The sequence below is a fragment of the Camelus ferus genome, chromosome 3 (genome assembly GCF_009834535.1).
Source record: "Camelus ferus isolate YT-003-E chromosome 3, BCGSAC_Cfer_1.0, whole genome shotgun sequence".
NCBI lineage: Eukaryota > Metazoa > Chordata > Mammalia > Artiodactyla > Camelidae > Camelus > Camelus ferus.
In genome coordinates, this window is record NC_045698.1 from 49,259,065 (window position 1) to 49,273,609 (window position 14,545).

The window sequence follows — 14,545 nt, forward strand, 5'->3', positions numbered from 1 at the left end:
AGCGGAAGGCCATCTCAGTTAATACAGCCACCGTTTGGAGTGCTGTGAATGTCTGAATGAACTGCAATTTCCAAACGAATGAAAACAAAGAATTTGAAGTGTCTTCTTTAATCTGTTTCCACATCCCAACTGAGAGGACGAAGAAAAAGAACTCCAGAGAATGGAACGTTGGTTTCCAGTCCTCTCTACATGAATTATCCTCAACCCTTCTGAGCATGGACACCAAGGCTTTTTCCTCAACATCCAACTCCCATGTGTCCGCTCCCAACTGCTAAGTCTCCCCTCTTCCCTGTCACCTGGTGTCATATATGGTGTCACCAGGAGGGTTTCCACAGGTCATTGGCACCGTGCGCTCAGAGACCCGAGGACATTCACCAGTCATTTGTCCTCAAGGCTTGGCTCTGGACCAGCCTCACCCAGCACGGGACTGAATAATCCTTCTGTAAAACCTGAGGCATCTGCTCTGGCATTCTAGTCAAGGTCTAAGGGCAGAAATTGCATTCTGCCTAGTTGTCAGCTCTCCTAGAGTTCTAATTAGGTAGGACTTACTTTCTCTCCAAGGAAGGTGATGCCCACATGGCTCTGCACATTAAAACAAGGGGTCCAACCCAAGTGATAGAGGAGCGTTGCATTGTGACAGGAAGCCATCATGAGGTGAGGGTGAGCGGCTTCCTCTGGCCCCGCGATGAGCCAGCTGGGATGGCGGCTTTCAGCTTGGGAGCAGCTGAGTGTACCGGAGGGGTTAAGCTTGTGGTTTCCTGTGCCATTTCAGAGAAATAACATGCATGTATTTCCACTTACTTTCAAGGATTTCTAAGGTGATGTCAGACGAGAAGAGGACTGAACTCCAGCCCCTTCTCTCACAGCTTTCCCATCAAAATATAGCCCACATGAGGAACACAAAAACTCAATTCCTGCTGTATATTACATACGCTGTCTCAACACTGCATGGGACATGACTGTTCATATTCTAAGCCATCAGTAACCCTCATGGAAGTACTTTGCTTTGCTTAAATATTCTAAAAGGCCAAAATTTTAAATGATTTAATGTGCAAAATTGCCTTCATAAAAGTGTGGGACTAAATGGTGAAGCAGAGGACATCCAGAAAAATCTGAAATGATCCTCCTTTTGATTAAACTAGAAAAAGCACAAGTTTTCAACACGTAAAATCAGGTTTTAGTCAAATAAAGACCCGGACACACGATGAAGAGAAAATCTCTAATAATTTATTTGACCTTCAGTTTCACATTGTGAAAAAAAAAATAACAGTTTTACAAAACCTCAAAAACATAGTAGCAAACAAGTACATATGAACACGAACACTTCACTTCTTCAACTTACACAGAGGTTTGTACGTGAACCACATACTCAATAGCCAAGAGAAGGATGTTATTCAGCTCTAATCATTCTCATTCAGACAGGTGTCAAGCCCAGAGAAAAGGGGGCTACACAATTATACCAGAAGTGGAAGGCTGCCCTTTGTTGTCCGTTTCCACGGCAACCAGTCCACAGAATAAGAAGAACCTTCTCTGTCTTATGCCAAGGTTTTTTGTGTGCACTGTGCTGTGAATTGTATTTGCTTCAAAGTGTGGGACGTTTCACAGGGTGAGAATGGTCAAGTAGTGAGCCCAAATGCCTACATCAATTCAAAGAGCGGGAGTCCAGAAAGTTCCCTGCAGGCTGGGGGCCCACCCTGACCACAGCTCCCTCTAGCTCACACACAGCAATTAATAGAGGATTCAAGGACAGACCACAACTTTGAAACAGCTGCAGAAAATTCACCCTGCTTTCAGAAGCCACCCAGTGACACCCCCATCCTGGCAGATTTGCATCATAAACTACACAAAGCTGTAACTGCTCCAATACGGCGACACCGACTATGCCACCAGGGTACGATCAGACATTTGCATTGCTTAGAACACATCTAGGAGCAAGGGACTGACTGCTGGAAAGTATTGTGATTTTTTGATTCCAACGGCTTATTTATTTTGGTCCAACTATAGCCCATTTATGCATGGCACAGACGAATGCTTACAATTAATTGAAAGTATTCAGGTGAAGAGAAATGTGAAGGATCTATCTGTCGTAAGACACTGCAAACACACGATGTAAAAGGTTACTGGTCTTAAACTCTATTTTCTAAAATACAGTAATGTGAGAAACAGCAACAAAAGCAGCGCGAGTTGCAAATTCTGGGCTTCCCCAGACACCTTAGAGGAATAACCTATTTGATTCTACCACTAATGCCTACCACAGCACATGTTTAGTAAACAAGCACTCGAAGGAGCAAAGAATGTATTCACAACTCTCCCGGAAAGCCTCTCAGCAGGGGCCACTGCTTACAATTCTTTGGTGTTTAGGGGCCATACGTGTCACTTTTGTGCACCAAAGACTTCTTTTAGAGACTTACCTAAGGGGGAAGCACTAAAGTATACATTATACCAATGGGAATATTGCCTTGGAGAGCTTTTAGCACTTGCTAAATCGTACAGCAGGAATAGAGAACAACGAATCCAGGTCAAGCAAATCTGGTGAGTGAATTAATTTCCATCTGTGAGGGGTAACTGGTTATGGCAAAGCATTCTCATCGGGTAAATAAATAGATAAATAAATAAACTTTGAACAATGCCTTTACCTGTGCCCTATATACAGAACGATCCCATAGAATTTTCCAGGATTTCAGGATATTACACAAAGAAAAAAAAAGCTGCAAAATGATTTGGTCCTTTCCAAATTTCAGTAGCTGAGATTGAAGTAAGCGAATCAGACAGAAGGGAGAGGGCAGAAAGCACCCTTTCCTTGCCCCACGAGCCATCGGCATGACCAGAGCCCACGAAACCTCACTAAAAGTTGGTGAGTCTAAGAAAAATGACCTTCATGCTTTCTTTAACTCTAGGATGTAACTTAAGTTTCCGTCTTGTAATCCTTCCCTGTCTTGACATTTACAAAATCCCTCCCCCCAACCCACCGCCCTGCCCCACCCGCCCTCCAGTTATACTCCTAATTGTAACTCCAAAGTTTTCACTTTTGTGCAGCCAAGCACATCACAACAGCCACAAAATTGTGCAAAACGTACCACCGTTCACACGGGTCCAAACACACAAGGACGACTGTAAAGCACTGTTTCAGCATGCAGGCCTCGAACAATAAATAGCTAAACCTAGAACAGATTTCTTATCAGCCAAGGGAAAGTTGAAAGTCACTCATAAATAGCAAAGAACATCTACCGAACAGCTACCAACAATGTCCCCATTGTTCACGAACAGTCCTGGGGCCCCTCAGAGATCAGCGGCGAGTCCAGGGGTCCTCACTCTGCAGCAGCCCAGCCAGGTCCCCTCCTGGCCCCACAGCTGGGCTTTCAATCTCTAACAGCAGCTGGTGTGGAGGCTTGGAGCCTTGCTCCTCAAAGAGTGGTGACAACCATTTCAAATTTTAACACATAAATGGCGGAGCCCATGGACATCAGATGCTGAATATGCTACAGCGAGGGAAAAGGTCGGGCTTTTCTCTCCCTTGGAGGGGCTGATTAACGCTGACATTAATCCACAATTACAAGACAAGGACTAGATCACAGGTTCGTTCATTCATATTTAAACCCTGTGCTACTTGCACAGAAAACCCCTCCCCCCCCCACCCCCATCCTTCATGTCCAGTTAGAGCATTTACAAGGTGCTGCGGATGGTACTCAAGAAGCAACTTCGTTTTCTTCTTCTTTTCTTTCTCTTCATTACATTTGGCCTCTCCAGAGTTGAAGTCTCACCTGGTCTCACTGAGGAATGGAGTCAGCTAAAATAGAGGAAAAGGAAAATTTTTTGTTAGCTGTCTCAGATCTAAAAAAAACAAAAAACGAACAAAAACAAACACTCATAACAGTCGATATTGCTTCTAAAGGTCTTAATTACATATCCTGTAGGTACCGTGCATAGATATTTAAAGGACTTGCCCTAAATGCACACACACATGCATTCACACATCCAGATGGCTCCACAAAAACAGTGGTATGCAAAGAAAGACCTTCACTTCTTTCCTAAACATGTATATGTTCAAATTCAAACCTATGCATCTAGTGTTGTTACGAGTTGCCATCTTCTGCCTCCAACATTCGTAATTTCTCTCCACGGTTAACCAGAGCCACTATAAAGTGATCACCAGAGTGTCACAAGAGATTCCTGTGCCAACCCCTCTTTTTTGGCCCCTTTACCATAAAGGATTCCAAATTAAATTTATTCACCATATAGAAGGCAGACATATTAATCCTCTTACTTAAATGCATCTCTGCTATTCATCTTGGCAGAAAATCAGTCTCGCTTCCTTTCACATGACAGCAGACCAGGCGTCATCAGCCCCAGGCTGGAGTTCATTCTCCAAGTTCATCGGTCCACACTTGGGAGACACCGGCTGGGGTGTGCAGTGCTTGTTAGCAATCGAATCTACCTGACGTCCAACATGAAAATACATTCAAGGTGCCCACGTTTCATGGGAGCTGGCATTTCCTCACACTACCCAGCCTTTCCATTTGGTTAAGTCTAATTTTATAGAGGGATATTTTGCAGAGGGCTTTTGGCTTTCAAATACTCACCCTATCTGTTCTTGGAGCACATTTCCAGCCCTAGACTCTGCAGCCCCAATGCCTTAACTCTCAGTACAGACAAAGGGAATTCGGGAGGGGCCACCCATCACTTGCACTGAATTCCTCTTGCCCTAGTCTGTTCAGAAGTCTGATTCATTTCATTGGTTGTTTCTTTTGGCAGTTCCGTAACAGTGATTCAAGCTTTCAAGGCATTCCTTAGACTACCTTGTCACCCCTCACCCCCACCTCCTTGTAACCAATACATCAATATTAGGCCAGAAGAATGTATCTTGTAATAACATGAAATTTCAAGATGTTGCATATTCAAACAGGAAGAAAAAAAAGACCCAAAACAAAAAACACCTCTAAAAAGGGAGGAAACAAAGCAAACCAAAATCCAAATGGTGTCAGGCTGGGGCCACACAGCACCATGAAACTGGAGCGTAATCCAAACTAATTTCCTTTTTGTCCCTCCCGCCCACCAACAGAGCAGCAGGAGACACTTAAAACCTCCTTGGTGGATGAGCTTTTAGACCCAGGGAAGCTTCTTGTTAGCACTGTATTAACCCATTTAGCACCTACATTTGGAGAGCAAAGCGAAGTCTGCGGAGGTCTTTGCAGCTTACGACTGATACGCACACAGCACCTCTTAACTCACTCCGTCCAGCTTAAGAGTTTTAACACTATCTTGTGTATAAGAAACTTCAGAAATTTAAACCAGCATTTTCCCCATCGGAAACTGCAGGAGTGGCTCTGATCAGGCCCACCCCGCCTTTCAAAAAGGCGAACCTGGCCCATGTCGAATTTCCTTGTTCTGTGCCTGGCTCTCGGGCCAATGGCACCAAGGGCAGAGAGGATGTTGTTTCGAATACAACCTAACACTTTTATTTGCTCCATTTCCGTGTGTGATTAGGTTCAAATACCCAGGAGAGGGTGAATTCAAGTGTTTGCGAACATACTCACTCTGGGCTGAAAAAGGAGGTACCAAAAATGATGTAGAAAGATAACAAGCAGATAATAGTCAAAGAAACCTCATTTTCCCATGACACACAAAGCTAATTCCACTGCAAGCGAAGGTCTAAATTGAAGGGAGAAGAGAAAACTAATACAAGCATTGAACACTTAATATGTGCCTGTCATGGATTAGGGGATCTCATTCCTTTCTTTTTTGTCCCCTCATTTATCAATTTACCCAAGTCTGAACTGGGACAGATCTGAAGGAAAGCATAACTCAAATCACTTATTTGACCAAGAAGAGCTCTCACGTGCAGAGTGGTCCAGATTCTACAGCTTAGCGCTAGAACCAGAATGCACACATGGCGTCGTCACTCCTTCTGCCTCACGATCCTTACCCGGCTCTAAGGATGCCAGCCAGGTACCACTGTGATGTACCGCCAGCATCACTGGCAATTTTTAAGGCTCTCCTATGCAAATATAGTCGGTTCTGGACTAACACCCAATTTAGTGTGCTGTTAATTGATGCTTTTGCCTGGAAGGTTCTTTAAACCTGCTTGAGAGTTGAGTAATGCATTCATATCGCAAATGAAATAAGCTCTTTCAGAGCATTTGTTTATTTAGGATTACTGAGATGCCAGCAAGGCTGCAAAAACCAGTTTGGCGTGGGACACTGTGAGCCCCACTTGCTCCCCAGAGGATGGTTCTGACAGTTCCTGCTCCTTTGCAGGAGTTTCATTCCAGGTAAACATTGCATTTCTAAGAGATGTACTAACTGGAAGAGGCTGGAAGAGGTAACTGAGGAAATGAAAGAAACATGTGAAAGGGAGGCCAGTTTTACTGGTGTTTCTAAATGAGCTGTAACAGAGGAGGAAAGAAAAGACAAATGAGTCAAAACCCCTCTTTGCTTAGCTTACAACGACCCCTAGGTTTCCTGTTTTCTCTTTGAAGGTGTGAAACATACTAGGGAACACAGAACCAAGTGTCTCCAAGCAATGGGTTAGTTTCATGGCTGTTCGTCCAAAGCAGATTTTTAAAAAATTTTTATTCAATTAGTAGTGAGCCCATGAATCACCAAAACAAATCAACCCATTCGGTGGGCTCTGTGCTACACTTAGACATGCTTAAGTGATTCTCAGGCCAACCCGAGAATGCTTTACCAGCAGCAAAGCGGCCATTAACTTCACAAACCCTGAACCATGCAGACCTATTAATTATTTGAGCCAAGAGTATTATACACTCTTATATACACAAGACAACCATTATGTACTCAGACATATGACACAGAAACACAGCTTTTGGGAGCCCTGACATTAGGGTCGGCCTGGCTAATTAACTCTGAAAAGCTGCCGTAGGGCGGTCTAGATGGCTCAGTGTGTCTTCACATCAGACAGGTTTATAACACGAAGGTTGCAACCTTTTACAAGGACAGACCTAGATTTCTCAAAAGTTAATACATGCCCTAAAGGGGGCTATTTTTTTTGAAGAAAAATATTTCAAGTAAGTGAATAAATAATTTTAGAGAGAATATACCAGGAATAACTTTAAGCATTCAATTTTTTTTAATTTTTTATTGGCGGGAGAAGGTAATTAGGTTTATTTATTTATTTTAACAGAAGTCCTGGGAATTGAAGCCAGGACCTCGTACATGCTAAGCACACACTCTACCACTGAGCTAAGCCCTCCCCACTAAGCATTCAATTTTTTAACTCCTACTTCATTCCAGAAGGGGGTTTGAGGAAGTTAAATGTGAATATCAACAACTATGTCCTGGGGCAAAACCAATGTGAAGTTTATTAAGTAGCAGCTGGGCATGAGGCTCACGTGCTTATACTCTGGAGCCAGCCGGCCAGGGCTGACGTCTGGACCATTGCTTCTGCCTGCTAAGCTCTACGGCCTTGGGCAACTTCGCTAACCCCCGTGTACATCAGGCGTTTTCATCTATAAAGTGCTCTAGTAATAATATCCCCCAGGGTTGTTGTGGGGACCAAATGAAACAATCCATGGGGAACACACAGCCCAGCGGCAGGCACTAGGGGAGGGCTGAGCAGACATCAGCTGGCGTTAACACAGGTCAGGGCTCCCAACCTGGCTGTGATTAGAGTCACTGAAAAACTTTCTTAAAGTGCTGATTCCTGGACCCCACCCAGACCTATTAAAACTAGGATGGGCAGGTTTTAAGGAGCTCTTTAGGAGAGTCTAATGCTCAGTAAAGGCTGAAAACCAATGTCTTATGCTATAGGGTGGGTGGCCGCTGTGGTCAGCACAGGTGTTTAAGTTCTGGGGTGCATGTGCTTTTATCTGTATAGTTTGTGCGGTGCTTCCGGAGGATGGGCCATATGGAGCACGTCTCCCTCCACACACGAGCTCACACAGCTAGCTCAACCATATGGAGATCTACAGCTAAGCTGACTTCTTACCTGACCCTCGCCCTCTTTTGGATGCGCTGCATTTAAGAAGGCAGGTGTTTCCAGGTGCTGACAAACGCAGTAGGGATCAGCGAGTACGGGACCGTGGTGATGCTGTTCCACACATCTAACGTGGGATCGTAGCAGTCCAGCGTTTTGCATCGCTGAATGCCAAAGTAGCCTCCAACCACGTAGAGTTTGTTGCCGGAGGCCACTGCATGGCAGCTCATGCGCTTTGCGGTCACGTCTCCCACCTTGGTCCACTGGTAAGTCTCACTGTTGAATTTATAAGCAGAGCAGGCAGAGAACTCGGTATCTCCCCCCATGATAAAAATCTGGTTCCCCAGCACAGCTGCTGCCGTGTAACGCCAGGGCTGGGGACAGGTGGCCGGGACGGTCCACCTGTTTTCACACTGATCATAACACTGAACCTTGGGGAGCTTGTCATGACTGACACTGGTACCTCCGAATGCAAACAGCTTGAGTTTGGCACTCACCACTGCGGCATTGCTCACCCCTTCCCGGAGGGGGGCCACCATGGTCCATTTGTTGGTTGTGGGGTCATAGTGTTCCACCTGCTTCAGAGAGACTGAGGGAGAGGCCGGGAGGCAGCCAGTGGCAGCAGTGTGCCCCCCGACCACGTACAGGCAATGCTTCAGTTCAGCAGAGCCATGGCCAAATCTGGCCACCAGCATGGGGGCAGCCTTGGACCACTCCTCATGCAGGGTATCATAAACCCAGACATCTTTTGAGACCCCATTTTCAGACCCTCGTCCCCCAGTAATGTACACCTTGCAGCCAATTGCACAAGCACTGAACTCTTTTCTTGGGCTGGGGATGTCGGCCTTGGGAATGATTTCTTTGGCTTTCTGGTCAACCAGATACAGCTTGTCACACATGAAAGTCTGCCCTCCCAGGAGGAAGAGGGCATGGCCGGTTTTCCGGGGCCGGGCACAGAGGCTGGTTACCACGCCGTCGTTCTGCAGGATCTTCAGTTTGCATCTGATGGCCTCTTCCACAATCTCCTTGCTCTTTCTCTGCTTGGTGATGAGTTCCTCCATGGCCACGTTCTCCATGAGATAGATGGCCGGCAGGAGAGCCAGCCTCACGGTCTGCAGCAGCTCTGGGAGGTAGCAGTAGCGCTTCTTCAGGTCGTAGCTGATCCAGTTAATTGCAGACTCGTACACGAGCCTTTCATCTTCTGTCTCCAGCTCTTCGCTGGATAAGAGCTGCACTACCATGTCCTGGGGCAGCTGGAGGAAATCTTCATTCTTCCTGATGGTTTGGAAGTTGCTGAGACACATCCTCCAGGAGAGTTCGTACAGCTTGGTGCACTGGTGCGCATCAGAGAGGAGCAGCATCCCCAGGCAGTTGGTGGGGTGCAGGTTCTTCTCCAGGAACTCTGCGCATGCATCCCGGATGTCTTGAAACTCCAGCATGTCGCCGGCCTCCAGGAGAGATTCTGCATTTTCTTCATTGATGATGACCCGGGAGGAGTATGCATAGTCAAGAAGCAGCTCCAAGACTTCTGGGTGGATGGAGTTGTCGAAGTTGACTTCGCTGTCCTGGCTCTCTTTCAGGCCACCGCTGAACATGGCTTCAAAGTAGCGGCTGCACGCGGCCAGCACTGCCCGATGACAAGGGAAGGTCCTATTTCCGGCATGGAGCAGGACGTCAGTGAAGAGGCGCTGCTGGCGTAAAAGGTTCAGGTGAGTGAGGACGCTGTCGGCATAGGAGGACTTGTGGAACAGATAGATGTTAATGGAGCCACTGCTGGCCCTGGACTTGCGGTTCTCATGCACACTGACAGACATTTTGCTTCCACTCCTGAAAGACAAAACAAAAATGACTGAACGTGATGCTCTGGGTGTTCAGAACAGCCGGACCAAAGGAACCACAGCAACAATCGCTTTCGACAGAGAAAGTGGAACACTTCGCTGCTGGCCCGGCTGCCTGCTGTTCTGAATAGCAAATGGCCAGGCCTATACAGAGACAATAACCTATGAGGAAAGACACTTACTATAATACTGTTGAGCTATTTAAACTGTACATTGTTTAAAAAAAAAAAAAAGTCACTGCTTAAGAGCAGGTTCATCTTGGAAAACCTGATTGCCAACTTTCAAGATACTGAAGTCCTTGAGACTGTAAGTCAGCGAAAGCCAAGAGGAGCGAGGTCTCCGTCTCACAGCTCCCTGCCCTTGTCCAGCTGATTCATTGCTGGCCACTTGAAATGCCAGGCCTCCAGCTCTCGTAACGCTGGGATGGGCACAGGCTTTAATGCCCTATGCAACATAAAGCCACGTATAAAACAAATACCTACTAATTAATCCCATTAAGAATTCCTTTGGTAAGACCCAGTGTCCCTGCATATACAGTAAATGGGAAAGGTGACATTAAGATCACAGGCTCAGGCCAACTTCTGAAATGATCAGACTTTAAGTTAACATTACAAGTAATTTCTAACCAGACAGCGCTACCACTGCAGAGTCCTAAAAGAGCTGCAATATAAACATTACCATTTATTGATCAGCAAGCTATCATGGAAACACAGAACAGATTCTGGCCACAAATCACCACCCACATTTCTTGCTCTGGACAGCTTCCAAAATGAGGATTTGGGCACATAAAAGGGAGAATACTTTGAATAGTACACTCATATGTTCTGTTTTTCTCTTCTTCCTGCTGTAGATCAATTCTTAGAAAACCAGTTGCAGAACAAAGGTTCTATCTACCCCTCTCTTTCGATTAAAGAGCTCATCATCAGGGCCATTCTTGTGCACCTGCAAACAGTGGCACCTGCGTACAGAAAGTTCAAAACACACACATCACTTCATCTAAGTCAGAAAATACACAAACACACACGTGTATGTGTGTGTGCGTGGTGCCAGCCATTGTTAATTTAGGGCCGCTCTAGAATTTATTTGCCGATTGGAGTGCTTTCCTCAGCATCTAAATTGAAATGCTAGCAGACCCGAATGCTACCTTTGGCTTTGCTCAGTAAGTAAACTGTAGGCTACAGATGTAGGACATGCCTATCACCTAGTTTCAAAAATTCAATCGTATACTTTTCCTTTTTTCTCTCTTTTTAATCCTACCCCTCTGTTACTTCAGAGGAATCAAGGCTTCAAGAAGCTGCCTGTCAAAGGATACCTAAGGAAGCTGTTTATCCCAGGAGGGTAAACAGTGTGGTTACAGTATCTGTTCCAAACACAGAACAGCCAGTCCTCACAGCAGAGCTGAAACCCTCCTTGTTTCCTTGAACCATTCAGGTATTTATTTTTAAATGGGTATCGCAGGAGTTATTAACAAATGCAAATGAGTGATTTTGTACAGATTTCACGGGCTGGATACTCAACTGCACTTCCCTGCCCAACGGAGGTGAAGCAGGCACAGAAAACAAGGGGCAGGTGCCTAACTTGTCTTTTGGCACAGGCCTCACGCTATTAGGGGTTGCAACTTGTTTTCTTTTATTCTGGGCATGTACTTTTCATTATGAGTAAACACAGCTTAGTGGAAGAAAGTGAACAACAAAGTCCCTGGACTCTGGTGTTAGGAAGACTTTACAAAGCCCCCGTTAGTCTCCCTGGTGACTTGGGCTGGGACAAATGGTGAGGAGGCAAGTATCACTCCAACCTCTAGCAAAGCTTCTCCAGTCAGGTCCATTTATTCAATGCCTAATGCTCAGGAGAACAGGGGACAGGATCCTACGTGAATGTACCAGGTTTTCCAATGTGTTACAATATGCATTAGCATCCCTGATGCTCTACCGCTGCAGTTATCATGTGAATTAGCACATTCAATCTGAAGTACTGTCAGGAAGATATTAAGCCCAAACCTCGGAGGGGATGAATATTCCTATGCCTTATTTTGAAACTCATAAAAATTCCAAATGAGTAGCTTTGCTTTTTTTTTTTTTTTTAAGCTAATGCTTCCAAAGCAACCTCAAAAGCTGCCTCCTTTCCAGCTAAGAGTGAATGCAGCTCTGAGTAAAGAATGAGGCTCCTGCACAAGGTGTGTAAGTACCAAAGTGCCAGCACATTGATCTGGAATCACACTTACAGGGCCCAGAACACGTTTCCCTGAGCAGTGGCAAAACCACATTTACAGCCAGGCTTACACTTAAGAAAACAATGTACAAGACCCTGGGATACAGGACCTGCATCTCGATACATTCTGTGTTTATGCTCCTGTATTTTTCACGTTGGCTCATTAAAGCTAGTGGGAAGACCCTAGCCTGTCATCTTGGATACCATCCAAATGGAGAAGTGGGTCACAGTCCAAATCCAACAATCATGGAGCAATATTTGACTATAAAATGAAAGGTAAATTTGAAGACCCAAGGGAAAAGACATGCTTTCCGGATTAAAATTATGCAAACATGAAAACATCCGCAAAAACCACGTATACAGTCACTAAACACACCTTCAACAGAAAAACTAATCACCATTCTTGCATTTTTTAAGTCCGCAGAGAAATATTTGCATGCCAAGTAAGGGGCCAAAAAATGCACACGTCTACTTAACCTGCCTCTACAAAGAAAGAGAAAAGGGCTGCTATTACTGTGAACATCAAAAGGGATTCTAGTTACAGTAACTTCAGTTCACTTAATACCCTTTAACCAGGCTCTCTGGCTCCAATACTTAGCGTCCAGTCACATTTCTTTGGGTTTTGAACCTGATCTCAATGCAGAGGAGAAACCAGGCAGATTTTCTCAGGCATTTACGTTATTAATAACAACGCAACATTATAAAGAGACTGTTACCAAGAAAAGCATTTTACCATTCAGTCCTCTATAATACTTGCAACGTTCTTCAACACTCTGGCCATGCCTGTGAGGGCGACCCCAAATACACGCCGACCAAGTTCAACGGTTCATCTCCATCCCGCCCACCAATTCCTATCCCTAGAAACTAATAACGTTAACACTAAAGGCCAAATATTTGCAAGAGAAGAAACTAATTTTCATTCATTTCCTACAGACATCTGGCCGCAGTGAACGTGCCCTCACGAGGAGTGTCTGCGCGTGGCCCAATGCTCCCCTTGCCAGGTAGGGCGCAACGCAAGCCAACCGTCCCGTGCGATCGGAAAGCGCTCTTTCCGCGGAGCGGGTATTGAGAGAACCCAGGCTCTGCTCCTTGCTCCCCATTGGGTCGAGCTCTGCTCTGCGAGCTGTAGGCGGGCAGCCGCGGACACCGGGTCTCCGCCCCAAGAACAGCTCCCCACCGCCGCCTAAGTCGGAGCTCCGGGCTCCCGGGCGCGCACACACCCCTCGCGAGCACATCCCTGCAGGCCAGGCAGCCCCCGAAACCCGCGGCGCCCGCAACAGGTCCCGGGCAATAGGGGAAACTTACAGCAGTGGCGACCGGCCACAGAGCACAACCAGCTGCGTTCTCGCCTCGATCACCGGGCGGGGAGGCGACGAAGAGGACGTCTCAGCCCCGGGGAGCAACTGCGACTGCTCGGGCGAAAGGAGCGCGCATGGAAATCTGGCTCGCGAGCGGGTTACCGCGGGCGGATCGCCGCGGCCTCACGATCCCCACGCGGCGGCCTCTGCGACTGCCACCCGCGGAGCGGCTCCCGGAGTGCGCTCTGGAGCGGAGAGCCAGCCCGCGGCTGCAGGCGCCGCGGAAGGAGGCGGGTTGTGCACTTGGGGGAGGGAGCTGGAAAGCGCCGTGCGCGCCGGCGGCCGCCTGGCGTCTCGACTCGGTCGCTGCAGCGCCACCGCCGCGCCGCCTCCGCTCCGGCTGCCAGAGCAGTCTGCGCCCGGCCGCCCAGGGCCCGGCTATAAGCGGCGCGGCGGGGAGGGGAGGGAGGGGAGGAGAGAGGGCGCGTAGGCAAAGAGTGACACCAGGGGAGGGAGGGAGGAAGCGCGTGAATGCGGCCGGCGGCGGCGGAGGAGGAGGAGGAGGAGGAAAGGGAGGAGGAGAAGAAGAGCCAGAGGAGAGCGTGTCGGGGGAGTTAATCGGGAGAGGAAGCGGGGGAGGGGACTGCGGCGACTGGAGAGAGACAAAGCAGACGTGAAAATCTCAGCCCTGAGCAGCTGCAACATTGGGGGACCGCGAATAAGACAAGGTTTCTCTGGTCAGGGTGTCTGCGCCTCTCTCGCCAGCCCGATGCCTGGATAGCCCCAGAGCTGAGGGACCCTGTGCGCTCCGCGCTGCCGAATCCCGCCTGATACTCATGAAAGGGCGGCGGGGGGCAAGCGGGGTGTCCGCGGCACGCGCCCTGGGCACGCACAGCCCGCGCGCTGGGTGGGACACCCGCAGGGAGGACAGTGGCAAGTTTGGACACTAGTTTGGACACTCTAGGGGCTGTAGGGTTTCTCCCTGGCAGAGAACTAGATAGACTAGACTCGAGCTCCAGGCGTTTCTCCCGCGTTCTCCCTCCCTGCCCCGGGCGGGTGCGGCACCGGCGGCCGGACTCTGCCCCGCGCCGCCGTCGGTAACAGCAGCCCGGCGCTGTCCGGCCGGACGCGCACCACGTGCTTCGCAGCCAATCGCCGCGGCCGCTTGATTCAAAGCGAACTGCTCCAGGGAGCTGCCACGCCGCCTCCTCTCCGTTGCGATAAAGCCTCAATCGCCCTCGGAGACCAGGTCCTTTCCTGTCTTTTAT

The 14,545-nt window shown here is 47.8% G+C and overlaps 1 protein-coding gene across 1 annotated transcript; it reads right to left on the bottom strand.

The window, feature by feature from the left end:
• Positions 1–1,205: 1,205 nt before the first annotated feature.
• ENC1 (ectodermal-neural cortex 1) lies at positions 1,206–13,715 on the bottom strand. Its single transcript, XM_006195370.3, has 3 exons — positions 13,285–13,715; positions 7,946–9,760; positions 1,206–3,787 (listed from the first exon to the last, which is right to left on the bottom strand). Exon 2 carries the CDS (start codon positions 9,745–9,747, stop codon positions 7,978–7,980), a length of 1,770 nt encoding a protein of 589 aa, XP_006195432.1. The 5' UTR covers positions 9,748–9,760; positions 13,285–13,715; the 3' UTR covers positions 1,206–3,787; positions 7,946–7,977.
• Positions 13,716–14,545: the final 830 nt, after the last annotated feature.

Excerpts from the sequence above, each read along its gene's own strand:
- ENC1 (XM_006195370.3), bottom strand. The coding sequence starts at position 9,747 with ATGTCTGTCAGTGTGCATGAGAACCGCAAGTCCAGGGCCAGCAGTGGC.